General features: G+C 33.1%; 1 protein-coding gene across 20 annotated transcripts in view; it reads left to right on the forward strand.

Moving 5' to 3' along the window:
* The window catches only part of LOC143249504 (myocyte-specific enhancer factor 2C-like), a 161,791-nt gene that overhangs the window by 120,255 nt on the left and 15,377 nt on the right, over positions 1-26,159 (forward strand). For 11 of the 20 annotated variants that reach the window (XM_076499457.1, XM_076499452.1, XM_076499449.1 and 8 more), the window contains 4 exons: positions 20,182-20,254; positions 20,616-20,827; positions 24,120-24,323; positions 25,841-26,008. In XM_076499457.1, coding sequence (XP_076355572.1) covers positions 20,774-20,827; positions 24,120-24,323; positions 25,841-26,008 — 426 coding nt within the window. In that variant the 5' untranslated portion in view covers positions 20,182-20,254; positions 20,616-20,773. Of the gene's footprint in view, positions 1-3,638; positions 3,788-18,999; positions 19,169-19,801; positions 19,886-20,181; positions 20,255-20,615; positions 20,828-21,874; positions 21,934-24,119; positions 24,324-25,840; positions 26,009-26,159 lie in introns of those variants that run through there. The other 9 variants (XM_076499451.1, XM_076499464.1, XM_076499456.1 and 6 more) reach the window with 8 other exon arrangements.

Consider the following 26,159-nt stretch of genomic DNA (forward strand, 5'->3'; position numbering starts at 1 on the left):
GCGTTATAATGTTACGGTTAATCCCACTATTCGTTGGTAAAAGAGTAGCCCAAGAGTTGGCGGTGGGTGGTAATGACTAGCTGCCTTCCATCTAGTCTTACACTGCTAAATTAGGGACGGCTAGCACAGATACCCCTCGAGTATCTTTGCGCGAAATTCAAAACAAACATTTAGAAAATGTTATTATCACACGATTCTATAGTGTACAAAGTACTGCGTATTATACATGTTACAGTCGTCTATTGTTCATATCGTAGTGACTGGTAATTTTTGTTTCATAAACTTTGTATGATTTTTAAAACTATTAGTACTTATTAAAACCAATCAATGAGATCATGCATAACCTAAAAAACGTAGAGTAATAAAGTGATTATTAGAATTATCTCGATTGAAACAAGAAGATGAAACGTAAACAATTTGATGGGTTGGCTACTTTCTCTCTGGTATCTTAGCGATGATTTCTTGCCTTATTTATGATTTGTTGGATAAAGAAGCAAATGTAAGTGAGTAGCAATCATATTTTAAAATAAAATTGTTACTGTTGGTTTTTTTTTAGTGTACATATTTGTATTATGCCCATCTAGTGCATTTTTCATCCTTACTTTTAAAATACGTATGATAGACTACTGACTTTGTAGTACATTCATTTAACACAGGGCTGACTTTATAGCACATTCAGGTAACTTAGGACTAACTTTATAGTTAATTTAGATAATATAGTATTGACTTTATGGAGCATTCAAGTGATACAGGACTGACTTTGGAGAGCTAAACCGAATACCCGTGATATCAAATTCATAAATATAACTTAAAGGCAAGTTTGTTACATCCAGTTAAAGACATAGCATAGGACGAATGCAGACTATATCGCAGTGGTTTCTTAGTTCCAAGTAGAATTATACACATAATATAATACAGGTTTCTTATCATGAAGAGTACTTCAAACACAGTAATCAAACATTTACAGAGGTAGCAAAGAATAAGATTCTTACTATGAAACGAATTATTAAATAACACAGAACTAGTTTTTTTTTTTTTACCATAAACCAGTTTATCATCGTGAAAATAATTACACGTGTAACACAGTTAGTTCCCTGTCATGAAATAGTCTTAACATAGGATTGATTTAACCACAACTTTAAAGTTTATAGAGTATAAATAATAAATATAAATGTAAGATAAAGTATCTTGCTTCATATATATTTATATTTGCCGTATTGGAAGAGATGTAAATAAAATTATATATATATAATGCACAAACAGAACTGACAAAACTGGACTAGATCCTATGCTCTGTTTCTCGTTGGATTATTAAGCGATATTGGAAAGAAAGAAAGAACCATGACTTAAATGACCTTCAAAGAAAACGTGAGGAACCCAATTAATAAGTATTTCAGTGACCCAACCTGTGCAGCCTCTTATCTTTACGAAATAAACAATATCAAAGGTTATTACAACATGACAATCATCCTCCAAGTTTTGTCAGGTAAACGTAATATTGGTTGGAAGGTCATGAGTGAACGAGTCCGCCGTGCTTTATATTACATTGTGTACTTCAGTGATGGTACTTAACATATTCCATACTGTAAAGAACTAAAGCAATTCTAATAGCTTGCCATTGGGTTACAACGGTTCCAATGAGTGGAACTTTGTTCTCTTTCAATCCTTATATATGCGTGTGTTTGTATGTCATATTCTTACTTTAATGTTAACGTATAGGTTGGTTCTGAGTTCACAGATCTAGATACGGAGGCGGTGAACCAGTCTCAAATCTGTGTGGTACCACAACACATTTTAGTTTTAAGTCCGTGTGGTACCACAACACGTTTTCTTCACCTAAGTTGTGAGTACGTTATAAGAGTAACCATCGAGCCCTTAGCGTGGATGGTGAGTGATGGAGTCTTACTAAGTGGTTATTTTCCATCTGGTTCAGTACTTTGAAATTAAGAACGGCCTTTAGTAGCTTTGCCATAAATACAAAATACCTTAATGTCAGTTCCATTAACATTATTTGTTTAAATGGTTAATATCTATAATAATTAATTATTTTGTATTAAAATTATTATTTTGCATTGTTAACTTAGTATTTGTATTTAGGACCAATCTCGCAAAATATTACCGGGATTACAACGAAACTGTCGCTAATAATGGGAGTAGACAACTGATAAGTCACTGCATTTTAGTTATCGTAAATGTTTGTTGAATAACATTGCACACTCCTATTTAAACCAGTGTATCATTTACTGGGTTAACTCATACTCTAATTTACGAGGGTAGTCCGCTTGGATCAGAAACTAATGATAGTTTTCGATTAGATACCTTCACTTGTTTTGACTATCTATGAACGTGTTGTAAGATAGTGTTTATTCCGTATGTTTATGCTGGAAGATATTTATATATATATATATAAAGAGCCGAGTCTGTAGTAGGCATAACGCTATTAGTGAACAATGGCAGTGTTACCTAATTTTTAATTAAACCTGCACAAAACTGTAAAGTCAAAGTAATATAGCTTTGTATTTAGAAAGTTTTGTAAAATTGAGTGTTTGTTGTTTTTAACTGTTTTATTCTACCAGTAAACCACAGAATAATATGGTTTATAAATGAGTTATTTATCAATCCTAAACAAATATTGTTAAGGTGAATCTTTTAAGTGTATGAGATAGGATATGATTGTTGTTATTTGGAGTTAAGCACAAAGCTACACAATGAGCTGTCTGTGCTCTGCCCGTCATGGGTATCGAAACTTGGATTCTAGCGTTGTAAGCCCACAGACATAATATTGTGCCGCTGGGGGACGAAATGATTGTTGAAATTAGGAAGGATCAAATTGCTGGTACTTACAGTATTGCGTCGTTTCTCATGGTGTTTGGGCCATAAAATACGCAATAACGTCATAAGACTCGCGACAGTCACATGTGTCACAACTGTGAAAATTCACAGGATTGTGTTCATGTAGAGGGTCACGTTTTAAACTGTAACATTGTTGTGAGTTTCGTTTTACACTCTGAGGAACTGATATTAAAACATAAACATAGAATAATAAAAAATGTTAATGTAAAGAAGTCAACCTTGGCAAGTGATCATATTGGATGAGTGTTTTACTTAATAATCGGTTGTCAGGATGTATGAAATGTTTTTTGAAGTTCACTGATTGGTTACAGTTGCTTCCAAAAACAGTATATAAAATATAGCATTAAATAACAAACAATAATATTTTATAGATATACATAAATATGTAGTTTTTCTTGCTGTTTTTTTAGCATAGTAATATATATATATACGTGTATAATACTATGTTAAAACAATACGGAATGGGCTTGGATTAGGCAATGGTTTGTCATTCTAAATATATATATATACATATACATATAAAATATTATTGACCGAAAAAAACATCTTGGTTTCAAAGAAATATAAAATTTATAAATATATTGTTGTTTATTTTATTTTAACGACATCTTCACCAACGTGATTTGTTTTAAGCCAGTCATCAATAAATAATGTCCGCGAGAAAGGCATAAGAACAGACTATCACCTTCTAGAAATCGTTGTGTAACATTGAAACGTTAAATGTGTCGTTTCTTCACCTGACTGTTTTTGTTGACCTGAGCGTTGATGGCGAAAAATGCTTATCATTGGCTGTTTGTGCGTGACGTAATTTGCTTGAGGGCGCATGTCTCGTGATCACACATGCCTGGTGTGCTAGAAAAGACAGGGAGATGCCAGAGTTGATCGGCAAGACATCGCTGTGGAGAGAAGTGAGCTTGGTGAGGTACATTTTTTGGTAGGTTTCAACGTCGTTTGACTAATTTAAATGGTAAAAGAAACACGTTTATGTTTAGTAGTTGTTACAGAAGTATTTGTGTATGTATGTGGTCATGCTTATATATCGATTTGGTAAGCAGCTTGACATATCCTGTGATACCAGATAGCTCTAATCTTGTAAATTAGAACTAAACTAGTCAACACGCCACAGACAGTACAGACAGACATAACTAATATTACATATAGTAACAGGATTTGTTAAAGTGTAAAATCTGTTAAAGATACTGTCAACCCTTAACTAATAATAACTAATTGTACTAAGTCTTCGCTTAATGTCAAGACGACAAACAACCAAGTTCAATAATATGTTCACCTACAGTCTGTGTATATGTGGCGACGACTAAGTGACTTCAGTATGTTAACACGGATACATTTATCGAAAACGAAAAAAAGGAACGATTTTTAATTCCTTATTTATTAACGACTGTTTAAGATTTCTGGATACAGTAAATTGTATTTTAGAGGCAAGTCGATTTATTTTGCACTTTCAAGGTTCATCCTACTGAGTTGTAATTCTATCATGAATGAAGAAATCAATACTCTTTATACCACGTTAATCGAACCAGGTGTTAGGCTATTTCAGACATTGTAGCCTACGCTAAAGAAACAAAATGCCTATTCAAATTCGAGTTATGTTTTATAACAAAAACTTAACTGCAGCAGTTTTTCCATAGAATGGACCAGATATTTTTGTTGACATGAAAATTTCACGTTAATTACCTCCGTAAAAGAGGAAACTTCCTTATTGTGTATGTGATTTGTGGTTGATGAAATCAACATTGACCCCATTTTATTTTTTTCTGTTCCGACCTTGCATGATGTCCCAAATAGATAATTGACCGTTAACTTCCAAAACTACCGTTCAGCAACCCCAAAGATCGTTCGCCATTCTCGTGATGCCACGGTCTTATGTGGCTATAGCTCGTTCAGGGTGTTAGGCCCAACAAACTCGTACGTAATCATGCCCAACTATTAAAGCGTGTAAATGCCTGTGCAACCAGATTTCTAGAATGTAGGACATAGTTCTTTTTTTTTTCCTTTCTTTTGACAGTGATGTCGGTAGACTTTCGGCTCTGTGCCCAAGGGTGTTATTGATGAATAAAAAACAGTTGTTAAGCCTAAATTCTGGTTCTAAACAACATTCACTCTCGGAAATTAGGTTAGTTCCATCGCAGGAAACACAATTAACACTTGAAACACTGGTGGAATTTTTCATTAACCAAGCATTATGTCTTTTACGATTTGGGATTCTAAGGAAATTCAGCTGTGTACTTAATAAAATGTATGGAAATAGTAATAAATTTAGAGTGGGGAGTTTTTCACACGTATCGCGTGACATACAGACCATACTATGAAAACGAGTAAAGATTCAGACCTGCTTTAAAGCGTCGATATATATATATATATATACTAGCTGGAGTACCCGACCCCTGGACAGAAGCTATGTAAATTCGTGATTAATGGAAAATTATCTTAGGACGTGAAGAGGTGTTTCCCTTATATGTAATTGTAGGAAATTCCCCTCCCCAAATTTTTTTAGAATAAAAATTGCGATTTTACCATAAAACCCGCAAAATGCAAAACTGAAAATTTGTATGCTTCCCCACATGGCCCTAATGAACCTCCATACAAATTTTGATGAAGATCCATCCACACCGTGTGAAATAGTTACATGGACAGATAACAGGCAATGATATTATAAAGACATATATAAATATTATGTAGTAGCCTTTCAGTGGCACAGAAGTATGCCTGCGGACTCGCACAGCTAAAAATCGGGTTTTGATACCCACGGTGGGCAGAGCATAGATAGCCCTTTTTGCAGCTTTGTACTTAATTCTAAACAAACAATTATGTAGTATATTTTTTCCCTCTGTTGTGAATAGTTTAATAAACACCGAATAAAAATAAAGTGTATGAAAACAAAATAAACTTGTACGTGAATATTATTTACAAATATCACCCTCCGTACCGTTAGATAATGTATACAGTTATATTCCTCTGAAGGGTAAATGAAACATGATACAAATATAAGATATGTAAACATACGATCGTGTTGTATGTTCATAAAATATAAAGCTCCAAGTTAGAAACTGACTTAGTTTATGTTCGGGAAATTTTAACACTTGTCTATAAATTTATGGTATACAAAATAATTCTGCAAGTATATATAGCACTTAAATGCACGATAGTTGGCGCGTGATAACTTTACTGCACTTGTGATGTAGACATGACCACATGTAGGCGTAGAAGTTTTACAGAAGATATGTGGTCTTTGCAATTAATATTAAGCTTTATGTAAGTTATGAACAGGTTTTGGATATTGATTTTAGATGTGAATGTAGAATTTCTGTTCTTGTATTGCAATGTTTTGTACTTACGCAAGGAAGGTTTGAATATTACAAATAGTGCGAAAATATAATCAGCGTCTAATTTTGGAATGAATGGTTTTGATGAATAAGTTACTCTATTCAAAACAAAAAACGAAGAACGTGATTTCGTTTAATTCCTCTCGTTAGTTAAGTCTTAAGATATGATGAAACATCACGCGTGGCTTGTAGGCGTTTATGTATTAAATTTCAAATTTGAAGTATATGTAAACAGACTATTAGATTTAAACTAACTTTGCTATATCTAAATTTCAAGCGTATTTGTTTGTACATATTTTGTAACTGGCTGTGAAATGCGGTATGTTTTGTTCGAGAAACAAACAATGTACTGCTTGCGGTTTTAAAAATGCAGTCACGTGCTTCACTTCCCTGGAAATATAAAACCTGGTATCATTTTTTTATAAGTGATTACGATGACGTACATTTTACTTTATCGTTGTTATCAAATCTTGCAATAAATTTAAATTGTCAGTTGACAACAGTGGACGTTTTTCGTTCTAAATACAAAATGAATATACAGCAAAAAGTAAGCCTCCAAAGCCCACATGAGAGGAATTTAAAGGCTAAGAAAATATATTTAAAATTTAATGTGTCACTGATTCATTTCTTTGTTTTTGAGGTAACTTCTTTGGTTTTGGTTTGAATTTCGCACAAACCTACACGAGGGTTATCTGCGCTAGCCGTACCTAATTTAGCAGTGTAAGACTAGAGGGAATTCAGCTAGTCATCATCACCAACGCTACCTCTTTTACCAATGGAGAGTGGGATTGACCATCACATTATAACTCCCCCACGGCTGAAAGGGCGAGCATGTTTGGTGTGAGGGAGATTTGAACCCGCGACCCTCAGATTACGAGTCGAAAGTCTTAACCACCTGGCCATGCCGGGTCAACTTCTTTGTCATTTGTAGCTGAAGAGATGACAGTTCTTCTTATTACTTCACTATATTCACGTTTGTAATTATAGTTTTAGATGGATATTAAATTAAGATATATTTAAAAATTAATCTAAGGTTCCTCTTTTGAAGAAATAAGATGAAATAGAAAATATTAAATTGGCGCAATAACTCCTTGAATGGGTTTTTATCCTTTTATTTGAACCTCAATATTCTTGAATTCAAAGGAGAATGGAATTTGGAATTTCGCACAAAGCTACTCGAGGACTATCTGTGCTAGCCGTCCCTAATATAGCAGTGTAAGACTAGAGGGAAGGCAGCTAGTCATCACCACCCACCGCCAACTCTTGGGCTACTCTTTTACCAACGAATAGTGGGATTGACCGTCACATTATAACGCCCCCACGGCTGGGAGGGCGAGCATGTTTGGCGTGACGCGGATGCGAACCCGCGACCCTCAGATTAGGAGTCGCACGCCTTAACGCGCTTGGCCATGCCGGGCCACTCAAAGGAGAAGCAAGAATAATTATTTTGCATTTTGTTTACAGAATTATCTATATCTGGATATTTTGGACACTTTAAAGATTTGTGTAATATAATATTCAAAAATAGATAATCCTGTAAACAGAATGCAAAATAATTATTAGTAATTAGCCGTTAGTAACTAGAAGAATGACACCTTCTTTGAAATTTACTGGCTTTACATGTGGATGTGAAATCTTGTTCATATATTTCATGAAAAGGCAAACTTTGTTAGTTAGATAAAGTAAAACCATAAGTAGAGTTTTTATTGCGTTTATTAAATATATTAGGCCTGAACTAAAATAAATGCTAAATAAACATTTTATTTTTAATATACTTATAATCCAGACGTTTTCGTTCACTATTTGAAGTCATGGTGATATATCGTCTATATAGGACATTAATGTTTTATAACTTTCAATACTTGGCTTAGTGTTGGGTTTTGTTAGCCTATTTTTATCAGTTACGGTATTACTAACTATTAATTTAGAACTGGCTTGTTTCGTTTTATGTCTATGATTGTTGTATACCTATTTATATGTTATCAGTTGTTACTGCTGTGTATCGAACTGTATATAACTATATATATATAGAAAAGTGGTGGATTTCACATAGTATGTTAGATTATTAAGCATTTTTGGTGTTTTTACTATTAAGAAGCATTTCCACTTTTTGACAGTGCGTTAAAACTAACATAATAGACAACATCAAACAAAATGTGTGTGCATGTTAAAAACCGTTAAGAATAAAAACTTGAACATTAAATTTATTATCCCCATATCTTCATTTGCATATTTTAGCACTGCCATCTATACATCACTTACTTGTTCATGCTCATTTCTGACAATTTGTCAACCTTAAACTCAATCTGTACGCGTTATCAGACTGTACATAGATATATATATGTAGTTTATTTGATACATACTACTTCCGTGTTTATTATGCAAAAAGAAATATACTACGAGTTTGTTTGTGTAAAGGCTTCACGCACCTCATGTTTGTTCGCTCCAACGTTTAGCGAAGCAATCTGTCGTTGGTAATTTGTTTAAACGCAACATTGTCATCAGAGTTTTCGAGCATTGTCTTTTATCTTGCTCACTAATACAGCGGCATTTTGGTTCCATCGGAGGAATGACTTCATATCGAACCTTGAACCTTGACTGTATGTAAACAAGTGAATCCTGTACATAAATTCACAATAGAGGATATAAAACCGCGAGCTATAAAATTCACTATGTCAAAAAATACCAAGATCAGTGTATTTGCACTGGCTGATAATGATGACAGTCTTAGATAGTGCTAGAAAATAATGTTATCAATGTTGCTTTGCTGAATCAGGTTGCGCTGGATGTTATTGTTTAAATTGTAATAACAATATCTCAGGGATCGTTGTAAAAAAAATAATAACAGTGTAAACATGTTTGAACGAAATAAAATGTACATCTTATACCCATATACATAAATTAAGTAACTAGTTGACTGAGGTTTTTTTAGAATTGCCTAAAAGTGTTGTTTTTTTATTTTGCATTTCGATTTCATATTTCTTTTGTGCCATATATGCATGTATCTCATATATATATATGTGTGTGTGTGAGAGAGTATGTTTTATGTAGGATGAATTACAATTTTTGGTGGTGCAATGAAATACGTAAAACATGACCTTTGTTTGTGTTCCAGCTACATGGTAATGTTGGTCTGTGTAAAATTTAGCTTGCTTGTATATATATACAGAAAAAACTTGCCTGGTTTTGACGTACGTTGCGAAATGTGTAAAAGGACGACAGACATACAGACAACAGCTGCTGCTCGTCAAACACATCCTTTCAACTGCTATAGCTTACTTTTTATTGTGAGGGGCTGGAGTTACAAGCGACTGACAGTTATACGTAACTCATTTACCCATCATACACCTCGCTGACTTCAACATTGCTCTGTGACGTGTTTTGATGATGCCGCTACAGTTGTGTCAATTTTTTTTTTTTCCACGTTAGTTGACGCATATAATAAAATCCTACTGATTTTTCAAGCGAAAACAGTTAAGACGTAAGCCTTAAGAGGCTGTTTTAATTGAAATATTAAACTTTCAATTCACAGGTTAGGTCATGAAAATCGTAAGAATAATTCTGGTAATAAAAGTGAAGATTTGACTATATAAACATTGATGACTTTTGTAGATTTAACACCAAGTCAGCAACTAGCTTTGAAAAAATAAAATTGTTATATTGCAATTACGAAAAGTAATATTTACGTATTATTATTAATCTTTATCATTAGGTATATCTTTATTCTTTATGAAAGTAAAGTACATCGTGGATAAAACAGCATCTTAACAATTATATACTTGTTTAAAACAATGCATACCAAGTTGTAACACAGACAGCAGATTCAAGAGCTATGTATTAGATAAACTGTTGTGAATAATACTGTGTGATCCACGTTTTGCCTAATTTACATTTTAATTTTTAATAACGATTAGTTTCGCTTTATAATTGCACTAGGATTGAAATTGCATCGTATTGTTGTTAATCTCAAAGTTCCATAATAGGAAATATTTAGCTAAAAAATAAATTATATATAAGTGAAGCCTTAAAGGAAATTGATTTTCAGAAAGTCTTATGTGAATTTTGTTACAATATAACGCCCAACAGCTGAGAGGGTGAGGAGTTTCGGTGTCGGGTTCCGATCTCAAGACCCACAGGTTATTAGCCGAGCGCCTTAACCAGCAGGCCAAAATAAATAATGAATATTTTAATAGCAGTATATCACAGCGACACGGCTTGGTATGTTATTCCACGCGATCAACAGTAGTTGTTACACTTGTTATTATAATACTCTTCTCACGAACTTACATTTTGTTTGTGAAAGAAATATGAAAAGAACGGAGGTTCTTCTGCGCCGTAAAGTTGATGCCGTTCACTGCTCTTGAAACTATTTAAACCCATTCCTTCTGATTATATATATATATATTTAAATCACTAAAACACGTTAACAAGTCTAGCAGCTTTTTCTTACAGGAGTGTCGTGAACACTTTTAATCTGAGGCATATCACAAAATTCTGAACTGAATATAATTTAAACGCACAAAAAAGTTAAATTTACATATACACATATACATACATTTCAGATTTTCGTGTGTTGTTTTTTTTTATATTAAGTCTGTAGGGATTCAAATGCTATTAAGCTGTTGCTTAAAAGGTATTTTCTTGGAACTGAGCTCACGTACTATTGCCGAGAAAAATCTGACTCCTTACTTATGGAGGATCTCGAGTACATTATAGTAGCGACGGTTAAATTCAACTATTCGATTAGAGTTGACGGTGGACGCTGTGGAACAGCCGCCTTTCCCTCTAGTCTGTCATTTTAAAATTAGCGACGACTTGCTCCAGTTTTCGGAAATTAATAATTATTTTTGGTAAATCTTAACTTACCCGAGTCAGTCTCGAAGAGTTTGCTTCTGTATAATCATATCTACCTGTCTGTATGTTTGTGTGTGAGAGAATTAGTGGTATGAAGTGAAGTTAGCGTGTGTTCTGTTTAGTTTACTTTGTACCAAAGGATTTCTAACGTGACTTTTCATCTATTCAGCCTTTTCTTTTTCACAGATGCTTTCGCGTACAGTATAATAAATCAGTAGCTAATTACATTGAAGCAGGTCCACTGAAACTTCACCAAGAAAAGTATTTTTTTGTCTTTTGAAATTTAACAAGTCTAGATACGTAAATATTGTAATAAATAAGGAAACATGAGATTTACGTTACACTTAGCAGTTGAATGTTGTGAAAAGTACGTTAGAAACACCAGACATTCTATATTGAGCTTTGATAAAAAAAAAATATCTATTACAAAATGTTGGCTTGGCATGGCCAGGTGGGTTAAGGCGTTCGACTCGTAATCCGAGGTTCGCGTGTTTGAATCACGTCGCACCAAACATGCTCGTCCTTTGAGCCGTGGGGGAAGTTGTAACGTGACGGTCAATCCCACTATTTGTTGGTAAAAAAGTAGCCCAAGAGTTGGCGGTGTGTGGTGATGACTAGTCTTGCACTGCTAAATTAGTGACGGCTAGCGCAGATAGCCCTCTTGTAGCTTTGCGCGAAATTCAAACAAACAAACAAATACAAAATGCTGTTGTAGCAGTTTCCTAAAATGAGCTCAGTAGTTTGTATATAAACGTATATAAACATGAATAGAGACATATCACTGACAACAGTAACGCTACCCTTCACACATAAATAGCAGTAAGATATCACTAGTTAACAAAACGTATGCCATATTTCCTCCTTGTTGCTTGTCTGAACTGTACTTCTCAATGTTGGAAACATTACTTATACATTTTGTATCAACTGTTATCTTTTCCTAACTAATTCCATTAACAACATTCGTTTAATATGAACAAAAAATGATGTAACATTTGCAAAAGAAAAATTAACTTGTTATACATATTTTAACATTTCTGTAACTGAATTAATTAAATAGCATTACTACTTACAAAAAATTAAAAACAATACTGTATTTTTATTTAAAAGTGTAAGTTTAAAGTAGTATTTCGTCGTCAAGAGGTTCACACTTTAGATAAAGAGGTGCTCTCTTCAAGTGCAAAGTACTCCAAATTCGCGCGACATTACAGAATCAGTTTACATGATCGGTCACGAGAATTTCATACACACACACACACATTGTTTCAGTTCGCGTTATAAGTGGATTAGAGATTATAATGGCAGAGCTTTTCCTCCTCCCAGCTTCTTTCTTTAACTGTGACTTAAGTAGTGTTTGTTTGTTTGTTTGTTTTGAATTTTGTGCAAACCTACTCGAGGACTATCTGCGCTAGCTGTCCCTAATTTAGCAGTGTAAGACTAGATGGAAAGCAGCTGGTCATCATTCCCTACCTCCCACTCTTAGGCTACTCTTTTACCAACGAATAGTGGGATTGATCGTAACATTATAACGTTCTCACGGCCGAAAGGGCGAGCATGTTTGGTGCGACGGGGATTCGAACCCGCGACCCTCGGATTACGAGTCGAACGCCTTAACCCACCTTGCCATGCCGGGCAAGTAGTGGCAGTAATATATTTTGACTCTGCTCTGTGGATCGATGAAATTTTGTCAGTATTCTTTGTAGTGACCTTCTTCCCGGTACGTTTTCAAAATCAAGAACTCATGTAATTTTCCTCATATATACCTTAATTTTATGTAGTGGGAGTTAAATCTTTTATACAAATTTAACACCCAGCACAGATGTCCATAAAACGAAATTTAGGATTTTGGATTAGTTATAGAGGGGTGTTACAGTTTCTGGTATTCAGTATAGAACAAAAAAAAAAAAAAAAACGTATTTTGGTGCATCGCTGTTTCTTTTAGCCTAAAAAGAATGCACAGTTTACTACCAGAAGAACTTGCCTCTCGATAGTGTTCGTGTTCAGGGCGGTACCACATTTAGTCACCTTACAGAAAAAGTAACCTTCGTTAAGTTTTACTTGGCTGCCATCTGTATTAACAGAACTCACAGTACTATGTGGAGATGACGAGTTACATAGCTGAAGAAACAGTTTCGGTGCTGTTCCACTACTGTGGTTTGTGTGGGAATTTCAGTAGGGATTTTACTTCTTCGTACTTGAAAATTAATACGAATTCAGCAACACTGGTGGGCCGTTCAGATTATGAATGTCGCAAGAAGTCCAGATTGTATTGAGAAGTTAAAAAACCTTTATTATTTCCGTAAATATATTGTAAAATTTAGTATAAGTTCTATTACTGAGAAAATTATGTTCGTCAAAATAGTTTAAAGAATCAGAATATAGGAGATGTATCTAAATATTGAAATAAAATTCTCTGATAAATTAATTCTCACAAATAATCAGATCGTTTTTTAACATATGAACATTTTCAAATCAGATTAATTAATTAATAGATTTACAAAATAATGATCTAACTTTTTAAAATCAGATTCATCTTGTAATTAGCACATTTCCTAATGACCTACTTTATATATATGTACGTATTTTGAAATTGGACCATTGGCCGCTACCGATAAGTTCTGCCGCCTTCACTTTTGGACGAAATTATGCATCTGCACAAAACTATTCAAGATTAACGAGAATTTGTAATAGTTTTGACAAGTTAATGTTGTTTATGATATCTTCAGTTTATTATTATGCAAATCCAGATCTTGATGATCAGTCATGTGATAAGAAATTGAAACTACTTGTTGTTTAGACTGACATGAGTGTGTATATTCTTGTCTAAGTCGTCACATTAAAGTGAATCACACAGTGCCGCAGGTTATTTATGAACCACGGTTAAGTTTTACAAAAGAAAAGATGATTCACTCATAAAGAAGGCCAGAGAAAAAATAGAAACCGACCAATCATGGCAGTTACTGCAAATTTATTTTAAACATCTCATAATGTATCTGATAGAACGTAGAACCATTTTTGAATCATTGTTTGAACAGCCAAAGAAAGCATATCCTGATGACAATACAAGTATTCCACAACTGTGTTAGACTTTTGACTCCCCGCATTCGTAAGACACCAGGTGGGAGACTAAATAAGATGTTAGAGGTCGCAACTATACACCCTGTTAATTTACACATGATTAGAAAAAGATATCACGAAGTCGGCTTTTTTTTTTCAGTGGTGACCAGATCACCTACACCACCAGTACATTGATAACACCTTAACATCAACGTTGTGGTTGCATCCACAACGTTAGTATTTCGTGCTAGTATCACACCTTCTAACCTAGAACTTGTAACTGATACAAGGGTCTAGAATAAACATTATTTTATTTTCATAAGTTTAGCTCTGCGAGAAGCAGATCTTCTGTAACCCGTAAATAAATTACTTTACAAATGTAAACGATGGCCACAAAAATGTAGTCTTTAAAAGCTGTATTCTAAGTTGTTATTGAGGCAATATTTAGTGTTTCATCGTTTGCCGTACAACTACAAATGTTAAGATTAAAACAATTTATGAAATAACGAGTTAGATATTACCCCAGTGTAACTTCGTCTAAAAGCGAAACAAACTTATTTGAATCTTGTTAAAATGATTTATTTATTTTAAAAGAAGAATACTTACATGCCTGTCACTTTTAAATACTGGTAAAAATGCATATCGGACAGGGAATTTTGAATCGGCACTAGTTGCTTCAAGTATAAATAAAACATGTTTCATGAGACGTGCGTAACGGTAAGAACTAAATGAAATAACGTTTTCATATGAAAAGTCATTGCTCTTATTTTTGAGAATTATTTCGTATTACATTTTAATTTAGCACTATTAATTTCTCACTCTTTTATTATTTTCACAAATTTACAATAAATTACTACTGATGAAAATAAGTTTTGAAAAATAGTATATAAAAATAGAAGTCCTTCGCATCCATTGGTTTGGTTTGTTTGTTTTGAATTTCGCGCAAAGCTACACGAGGGCTATCTGCGCTAGCCTTCCTTAATTTAGCAGTGTAAAACCAGAGGGAAAACAGCTCGTCATCACCACTCATCGCTAACATTTGAGCTAATCTTTCACCAACGAATAGTGGGATTGACCACACATTATAACGACCCCACGGCCGAAAGGGCGAGGATGTTGGGTATGACGAGGAATCAAACCCGCGACCCTCTGATTAGGAGTCGAGCGCTCTAACCACCTGGCCATGCCGAACCATCACAAGTTTAACTGGTTATGATGGCTACTCGTAAATCAGTTGCAACCCAGTAAATATTTTGATTCACGATAACATTAAGAGTACAGCTGAGTGTATAATTATTAGATAAACAGATACTGCCTTCTGTCTTTTTTCTTAACCATAAACTTCCTAAAATTTAAATCACTATCGACTATAACATTATATACGTTTTAATGGTTGAAGCAACAACAAAATACACGGGAACACGATTGACAGCTGAAACAACGTTGTTACTACTACCATTAGATGTAAAATTTCAAATGTTTGATCGCTGTTTTTTTTTTATACTATAGCATCAAAGTTTACATTTTGTCTTGCTTCACTTTAAACTTCTTGTAATATATTACAATATTCGTTCAAATGTAAACAATGACAAATAACAGGGAGTCCTGAAGATCCGTAGTTAATACGATTATACATATATATATATATATTTATGGTTATACATATTTATTTATTATGTGTTTGTATTTTTTCTTATAGCAAAGCCACATCGCATTATCTGCTAGGTCCACCGAGGGAAATTGAACCCCTGATTTTAGCGTTGTAAATCCGTAGGCTTACCGCTGTCCCAGTGGAGGATATTTATTCATTTATTTATTTTCCCAAAATTGTAGTTAGCAGTGTTTGGGTGTTTTAATTTTTGTCTTTATATATATGTGTGTATTTTTTCCCACTACTTTAGACTGAACAATTCGTTTAAATGTTTTCGTTGTGCGTACCTTGTCCCCCCCCCCCTCTCATTGGCACAGTGGAATATCTGCGGACTTGCAACGTTAGAAACCGGGTTTCCTTACCCGTGGTGGACAGAGCACAGATAACCCATTGTGTAGTTTTGTGCTTAATTTCAAACAAACGTACTTGGTGAAACTCAGGCAGATAATTTTTGTCTTGTTCAATTACGTACTTTAGATTTAGTCTTATTACTGATGTCTTAGGTGTTAGAATATTTAATCGAAGTATCTTAGTGTGTATATATATTTATGAAACTTATTGCAAGGGCATTAACACCATCCACTAAATCTGAAATTATGAACTTACTTGTGTGCACACGATCTTAGTTGAGAAATTTTATCGTTGCTCTTATCATTTCTATAAACAAACAAAACCGGTTATGTACAAATATATTCTTCAGCTTTAAACACTTCCGTGTTAGCGTTTCTCTACCCTTTTAAAAGGCCGTCACGTAACAAACTGCCCCCACTCGTAAAGGCATGCCTGATCCATCAAGGAAACATTTTGTTCCAACTCGTAGCTTTAATTCGAACTGGAATGTAAAGAAGCCATGGAGAAAATCCGTAAAACTACGGAAAAGGCATTGGTAGTACAGCTTAGGAAGTTTTTACATCGTTCTGTATTGTGAGACACGTTACTTTTCAATTATAATACGGAACTGACTAAAAAGTTCACAACGGTATGTTGCCGGTACGTTTTGTTTGTTTTTTTTAAACAATGAACGTAATTACCAAGTAAGTAAAAACCTTACTGTTGTTTTTAATACGCAGTTTACTCGTTTGCTTTCAAACTATTCTATACCATATACATAGCATTTAGTTTTTGTCTGTTACAACACATGATGTAAAGAACTGACCATAGAAATAGGATGAAAACACATACTTTCTACATAAAAACATAACAGGCCCCAACAGTAATTCGTGGAAATGATTGAAGTATTGTTGAGTTCTTTATTTGTTTGTTTTCAAGTGTGATGCATGTTAGCAGGGACCTGGCGACCAATAGAGCTGTAGAACCACAAGTAATTTGGTGCATAAGTAATTAAGAATTTTCTTTTATGTGTGATGGTGTATACACTCCATCTGTAATTGTAGAATTAACCAAAACATAATGTAAAGCGATGTCTTTACAGACGATACCTGACATGAGAATAAAGAAACTGACCCATATTTATGTTCTCGACCTCATAAAATGTTTCTTTGTAAACTCTTTGATGATGAAAACGAACGCATTAGGTCTGGCATTTAGATCATAAAATATGCAACCAGATATCAAACGGTTACCATGTTGAGTTACAAGGCTTAATTCTGTGCTTTAATCTTCTTTATAACTTCGAGTTTTTTTTTATTCTTTCCTCTTTTTAAAAATAAAAGTTATTCTAAGATAAACAATGTTCTTTATATCGTCACGTAACTAAAATACTAGGCAAAACAAATGCTTCGCCGAAATTCTGGTTAGATAATCCAGTCATTTCATGACTATTTTATTTGTAATACCTTCATTATAATCACACAACCAAAACTTTGATTTCTAAGTACCAGATAACAGGAAGGACAACCTTTCACACTTACACGTACATACCACTCGTTGTAGTGTCAGTGATAAGAAATACTATTGACTTATAATTGTATTTGGCAGTATGTAAACTTCAAACGTGAGCGGACTAGCAACATGCAGTTGTCTTTGGGTCTGTGATGCACTGAAGATACAATTAATGAAAAAATAAAAATTCATATTTATTATCTCATCCGTCAGATGAGTACTTTAATTCCATGTGCAACGTATATTAAAATGAGCCAAATTTATAAAATGTGTTATATTGTTGATGTGGTTAAATTTCGCAAAATTTGTTTTTGACAAATTACTTTTACTCATGTGTATACGTCCGCACATGAGCGTTTTAACAAAAATGGTACTTACTTGATGCTCATATGGGCTAGTAAAGAGAGAGACCCCAAGGTACTGACCAGAGGGGGGGGGGCAACCAGTCAGTCAGAAGCATTCCTGTCTTCTCCGGTATGTTTAATCAAATGAAGTGATTGGCTGTCACATTTATAACGTTTCTTTATTTGAAAGTGTAGAAAAGTGCAGCAGTTTATCGTGACTCGAACCTTGAACGTTTAATGAAGTCATTGGACTAACTGTAACGGATATAACACTCTTTCAGCTGTATATAACGGCTTCAACTACTGACCTTTTACCAGGACCCTAGCACGCTAACCACTTTAAGTCACGCTCGACTCGCTTATATAAATAATAACTAACCGGTCGTATAGGTGTTTTAAATGTCTGAATTTTGAAAGATAAAACTCAGAACGTTTAAAAAACGTTATTTTGTCACATATACCCATATTTGATGTTACAACCAGTGTTATACTGATATTGACATACTGTGACATATTAGTTTTACGGCACTGTATCTAAAGAAAGAATGTTGATAACATATATCTTCGGGAATCAAACCAGGATCGCGCTGGTAGTAGACAGTATTAAGTATCGTTACGTATTATAATTTACCTCTGACGAGTCTCCGATTTATTATGTTACGTACTTAGGTATGACGATTTAAAGAAGTCGGAAATTTTACTTTTAATTTAAATTTAGAAGTTAATTAAATGTCGATGTATATTAAAATTATATTTTTCAACAAGATTGTTTTAATGTTTTCTTTCGTAACACAAATATATTTTAACATACAAACAACAACACAATTTATAATGACGTTTATTACAAATAATGATTTATACACAAAATTTTTACAAACTTACAAGCTATATTCAGTCTTCCATTTGGTCTAGAACTGAATATTTTATCGACAGTCCACGTCTACGACGAGCGAATTAATTTTATGTTGATACACAGATACACTTTACTCGACGGGAATGCTAGCTATCTCTATTTTTGTTTGGCTTAACGCGGTTTATAAGCTTACTTTTTTCACAGAGAAATACTGTCCGAAGTAAATTCTCTAAATCTGAATGGTTCTTCCCCCGCTGGTACAGTGGTAAGTCTACAGACTTACAACTCTATAAACAGGGATTCGATTCTCCTCAGTGGACTCAGCAGATAGTCGATGTTGCTTTGCTATAAGGAAAACACAAACACTTGAAAGGTTCGTAATGTTCGAAATCTAAACATGTTTGTGGTCAATATATCTAGTTTTTTCGACTACTAAGCGTTTATCAAATTGTAGCTTCTAAAGCTTATATTATATATTATAGTATTCTGTTGTCTCTTGGCGTGTTGCGATAGCTACCTTTTATACTCATTAGATGAGATTTTCGAAAATTCACTTGGCAACAATATTCAAAGATACGTTAGTGCTATAGTAAAACATATGTTGTTGATATTTATACTCGAGAATCTCCTACAAATTTAGAGGACGTGCGGAACTTGCGCAATACACATTTAACAATATACGTTACATGTAGTAAACTGAAACAAACGTAGATATTAAAGTAAAAGTACAACAGTAAATCCGTTACAGTGTTAATGCACTATTTTTTTTCGTAAAGAACAAATATGTATATATATATATATATATACGAAAAAATATAAACTCACTAGACCATTCAATACTCAAGCGAAGTTAAAAAGAACTAAATTCTGTTCTACAAGATTGCATATACACACACAAACTTCAGTGCGGAGGCATTGTATTGTATTTATCACTAAAATACAGTTTCCAAAAATAAATGACTTTGAGAAGTTGCCTCCATTGTTGAGCTGCCATTGTCTGTTTCAGTCGATTCACCTACTTGTTCCTCGAACTTCTGTTTCGCGAGATTTATGGACGAGCTAGCATCTGTGTAGTGACGAAGTTCAGAAAGTTGTTTCTTTTCTGTTATTTCTAATAACATATCCAACTGGCTATACCTGAAAGTAAAAAATATGTATTATTAGTAAACCATTATTATTATTAGAATTATCACAGGGGAGTATGGTGTTTACAGACGCTATGTTACTTATTTATATATTTTTGAGTTTTCGAGTAATAAATCTAAGAACTTTTTTGCACAATGCAACAATCACCAAAGGTTTCTTGTTTTATTATATATGTATTTGTTCAAAGTTGGATTATTGTTATAATTAACACTGATGATGGATTGCCTATTTCTTTTCCAGCTGTTCGGCTACATCATGTCTGTGCGAAATTCTTAAAGAAATTAGGATTTGAGTCAGATCAGAACAATTCAAGGTACAGTTTAAACGTTCAACTGCTTTTGTAACATATTACATGCACTCTTTGATGTACAAACAAAAATGTATATTTTAGAAAGGCTTCCATTTTTCAAATTACGTTTATATTGTATTAGATTGGTGAATAATAGAGCGGTGTATTTTTACATTTTTTAAATAATACATTATTTTGGTTAGTGAAACAAACATAACCCGCAAAAACTACCTTGTACTTAACACTTTCTAAAACAGAATTCGCAGAATTACTAATCTATTTGTCTGTCAGTAAAGTTTTGTACAGAAAAAATAATGTTTCGTAATTGTTAAAGAAGTGGTTTGAGCTTGTAAATATACGCTTTTCATGTGTTATTTCTCCACAGTTAAACTTCCGTTGTCGAGAGGTTTGTTACACTGTTAAGGTGATAGAGACAACCATTGTCACTTGTGGTGTCTAAGTCAACAAAAGCTACATTCGGAAAGGATTTTCTTTTATTTTTCGTTTGGGCGTTTTATTTTCTGCTTTAAACTGTCGTCGAGTATGGGCCGCAAGAAGATCCAGATATCCCGGATCACCGATGAACGAAACCGACAGGTAGTTGAACATAACGTTTTTTTCATGAGGGAAGGACTTAAGTTAACATAAACCCACATTTCTTCTCGGGTTGAATAGATTTTATTGATAACTGTATTTTTGTACTATTTTGATGTAATTCATTATGACTAAACTGTTTTAAAACATTGCCGCAAAGTTTGAATACCCTTAGGACTTTGTTTATTTGACCAGACTTCCAAAACTATCCATTATAAAACCATTAAACGATAAAACACTAGAGTTTCAAATATCGTTGACCTCACAACAATATCGTCACTTTTATTCTCAGTGCTTATCTTTTTGCAGCTGTATTAACAGATTCTTAAACAGTGGCACATAGTTCATTGTTTGATATGACTGCTTGCACTTTGAAATTGGAATCATTGCTAATTAACGCCGTTTCGATAAGTTTATGACATAACATGATAAAAGAAAGTTGAATAATGATGATGGTAAATGAGGCTATGTTATGATACATAACTGTAATCTGTACTCATCAACAATAATTTGTTTCTACAAAAAAAAAAGTAACTCCCCTATGAAATGTTTTTGTTTAATCCCGTTCGTATTAGTAACACGATTAAAATATGTTCCATTGCTAATAAAATAACGTAACCATTAAAAATAAAATTTGGAAAAAAAAGATTTTTTGTAGTTTAAAGCTAAGAAGTAATATTTTAACCTAATATATGATGCCACTAGTAAAACGACAAAAGAGGGCGCAACAATCTATAATAGTCATGTAATTTTAATTTAAGTTTTAATATATACATATTTGTAAAATTACAGTAATTAGACATTAGTCGTTATCATTATTAGTAGTCTATATGATCACTTAAGTCTAATTATTTAGTTACCAAATTTTGATTTTTATAATTAGGTACTAGTTTATTTCACCAGCCCCCTTGAAAAGTGAGAAACATAATTCTTACTTTATTCATTTAGCATATGTATATGAAATTTTATTTATTTCTGCAGACGCCCATGCAAGAACGGGTATAATTTTATCCTTTTTCTTTTTTTTCCCCTATTATGTGGTCATATTAGAAATATGTTCTTAACATATCTTAACCAGGAGAGAGCCTATGTTTGCCTTCATGTTGGAAGTAAGTTATATTGATATAGAATGTTATAATTTATGTTATTATCTGTGAATGCCTGTTATGAGAGCTCTACAATTTTCAAGTTGTTATCATAATATCTGTAGTGTTTCAAAGGTTCATTTGTCAGTGAATAAGTTGGAGGCATCAAGATGATCAGTGTATCTTGGGATCATTGTGACCACTTTTTTAACCTCTACAAAGTGGAGTAAGTTCTAAAGAGTAAGGATGTCTTACTTGTTAATGGTGGTATTATACCTACAGGTAACTGTGGGATTGAGAAGGTGGCCCTGCTTTGAATTTTAGTTATATCATGGGTGATTGGGAGGAGATGTAATGTACTGTTAACTGTTGGGTGTTTTCTGTTCCATATTCTTTTTTGGTGGTTCTCAAGGACTTGTTTAAACATTTTCTATGTGTTACTAGTTGGATCTTCTTATAGTGTTAATTTTATTTGCTCACAGCAAAGAGATGAAATCTAACCCAATGGATAATATGAAAAATGAATACTAGGGTCCTAAGATTGAGACTGGAATATCTTTTGAACCATATTGTCACTAAATATGTTAAAAAAAAAAACAAAGGGGTAAACAACTCACAAAACATAAACAAAATTGTCTGTACACTCTGACAGAGCTAGAGTGATTTTTTAGATATAGCTTTAAGGTTTATTTTATAATTAGTTTGCAGTCATTTATTAAAGGTATGTGTTTCTTTTAAGTTTAATTAGGAAAACTTTATATATATATATATATAAACACACACACACACACACACACATATATATATATCTAATGAAGAAAACTTGACTTCAATATGAATGAAGTAAAACGTCATGTGGACAGTAATGAAATCAAACAATCACAAAAGTTAAGCTGAATTTGAAGTGAAAGGACTAAGACCTAAGTTTTCATTCATAACAATTATTATTCACTGGAAGCTTTGATCTTTCACCCCTATCGAGGGTAGCTTTATCAATAAGAAAGTTATGATTTTCAAGAAAGTGTTGCAGGAATATTTCAGTTGCATATCATGTTTACTATTAAGTAAAACCCAAAATATATAATAAAAATAAATATTAATACTAAAAACCTTTTAATAAGAAACAGTGGCAGCATATACTTATAAAAGAGACAATTTTATAATGTTACAAAATAGTATATTAGATCTACTATTTTGTAACATTATAAAATAGTAGATCTAATCAGGGTTTTGTAAATATTCATCAATGGATTTTAATATAATATACTTTATTTATTTAAAAACACAAATCTTTCATATTTATTTTTCTTATAAAATGAATAGTTAACGGTATGAACTTTTAAAACTCATCTATATTTAGACATTGTTGTAAAATTTGGTGTTCACTGATTTTCAACTCTTAAATAATTATCTAAATCATAAAAATATTCCTGTTTACATTCTTGTAACTTATTGGTGAATTGAAAAACCGGAGTTTGAAAAGTTCTGTTAGAAGTTGTATGTGGTTGGTGTAAAGGGACGATAGAGTTCAAAATACACCTTGTAATGAATGTCTGATATTTATTCAGTAAAATGTCATCTAAGATAAGAAAACTTTATGTATGTAAATAGTGGTTTGGAGTTTCATACTTAGAAGTTTCTTTTGCACCTACTTTACATCAAAAATAAACTGCCACAAATACAAAAAGATATTATGAAAGAGAAATTCTCAACTAACTGCACTTTTTGAGAATTGGTGAACACATTAATTTTGAAAATCTTGTAATATCACTTTTGTTTTCTTTATTAAGTAAGCATGGTAGGTATGAACTAGGTTGAATAATTCTTTAGAATACAAAGAACTGGTAAAAAATCATTGTAAAGGAAAATAAACCTATGGCCAGTGTTTCAGCCAATCAGCATCAGTTTTTTAAGGTGTGAAAAATCCAGAAGATGGACTGTTAGCTGAAATATTTTTTTCACATGCAGCAACATTAATCATTGCTTTTTATTTCTATATAATATTTTATCTTGCTGTAGCTACATTTGTTTGTTAGTAGTAAAACTTTCATCAACAGAAACAATTATTTACTTTTTTATTCTGTCTATTCATGTATAGCACATTTCTTTTTATATGTTATGGCTTAATTAAGTATACAGAAATATTTCTTTCACTATTTATTATTATTAATATTGATCTATCACTTGCTGATTTTGACTTCTTTGTTCAGGTGACCTTCACAAAGAGGAAGTTTGGGTTAATGAAGAAAGCTTATGAGTTGAGTGTGCTATGTGATTGTGAGATAGCACTGATTATCTTTAATGGCACAAACAAGCTGTTTCAGTATGCTAGTACTGATATGGATAAAGTGTTACTCAAATATACTGAATATAATGAACCTCACGAAAGTAGAACCAACAGTGATATCATTGATGTGAGTAATGTTCATTTAAGTATAATTTTTACGGTTATAAACTATATGCTGTTACTAGCAAATTTGGGGACTTACGGCCTACATCTACAGGACCACTATAATGCAAATTTAATGCTTGATCTACTATTTTTCACTTTAATGTTCATTACTGCTATAAAATAAATGTAATTTCTTTAACCAAGTTACAAACTGTAATTAGTAGGTCTACTTATTTATGTGCTACATAAAGTGTTTTTTGCTGAATACATATGTTACCTAAGGGTTTTATGTGAAAAATGTTAACTTTATGCAAATTTTAGGGCTGAGACATCAATTTGGCACCACTGCTGAGCCCAGCAGCTTAGGAGTTATCTAACATATTTATTGTATATAGTTTCAGTTTCACTGATATAACAAAAATTAATGTAAAGGAAAACTTTTTTTTTGTGTGTGTGTTTATTACTGTTATTCAGGAAATTCTTTCTTTTATCATGTATTTTCTGAAAGATATACTGATGAAAACTTGGTATAAAATAACTATTATCCAGGCAGGGTCGAGCCTGAACAGTTATTATCTTAATTTTATAGAAAATGTTTTATTCTTAATGGTGAGAACAACGGCAGATTTATTTAGTGAAAGGTGAGGTTGTGCTTTTATTAAAAGCAGAAGTCAGGTGACCAAAGATCATTTGCTTCTTCATTTTTCTGGAATATCCGACAGCACAACAATTACAAATTAAAAGATTTTTACTGATAGTTTAATTAAAAGTTTTGATTAACAACAATGTAATTTCTAAAGATTAACCTTTATAAAATCAATTCTATAAATTAGTTTATGGGGCCTTTTCTGGGAATCAGTTTTTGAAAATCTTTTCATTTAAATTTTCATGACACCTTTTCTAACTCTTAATATTTAAATGTTTTAAAGATTTTTGTTTAGGTTGGGAAAAAGATTTATTTGTTTAAAAGGTTTGTTTGTTTGTTTGTTTTTGGAATTTCGCACAAAGCTACTCGAGGGCTATCTGTGCTAGCCGTCCCTAATTTAGCAGTGTAAGACTAGAGGGAAGGCAGCTAGTCATCATCACCCACCGCCAACTCTTGGGCTACTCTTTTACCAACGAAAAGTGGGATTGACCGTAACATTATAACGCCCCCACGGCTGAGAGGGCGAGCATGTTTGGCGCGACTCGGGCGCGAACCCGCGACCCTCAGATTACGAAGCGCACACCTTAACGCGCTAGGCCATGCCAGGCCCTTTGTTTAAAAGGACAGAAAGTGCTTTGCGATAAAACTGTTAACACTTTAAGAAGTTTCATGTATACATACCTTTTATTAAACCATTTTTTCTAGTGAATAATATTCTAGTGAACATATCTTTTCAAATGGTGATTTCGTAAGATCTGAATTATAATTCTATATTTAATCCAACCCTAGATTATGATGTAAAGAGTTTGTGTTTCTGTTAGTTGTTATTTTCTTATATGAGTTTGGCTATCAAGAACATTTAATCTTGAACTTGAATGTCACAATTCTATTAGGCTCTAAGCAAAAAGGATCATAAAAGTGGTGGTATTGAATGTGAAAGCCCTGAGCCTGATTCAGACCAATACTCCCTCACCCCACGATCAGAAGATAAATTCAGTAAGATTAATGAAGAATTTGAGCGAATGATACAGAAGAATAGTGGTCAGCTGAATGAAAACAGGGTAAAAAAACTATAAATGTTTCAGATAAGAGTACATTGTACACAGAATTTCTTTTATTTATTACATACTTAGATGAAACAATTACTTCCTTATCAATGGATGCTCTTGTTATTGGTATCTAAATTCTTCCTCTCTTGTTAGTGTTATGTGG

Source organism: Tachypleus tridentatus, chromosome 4 (assembly GCF_004210375.1).
Source record: "Tachypleus tridentatus isolate NWPU-2018 chromosome 4, ASM421037v1, whole genome shotgun sequence".
NCBI classification, from domain to species: Eukaryota; Metazoa; Arthropoda; class Merostomata; order Xiphosura; family Limulidae; genus Tachypleus; species Tachypleus tridentatus.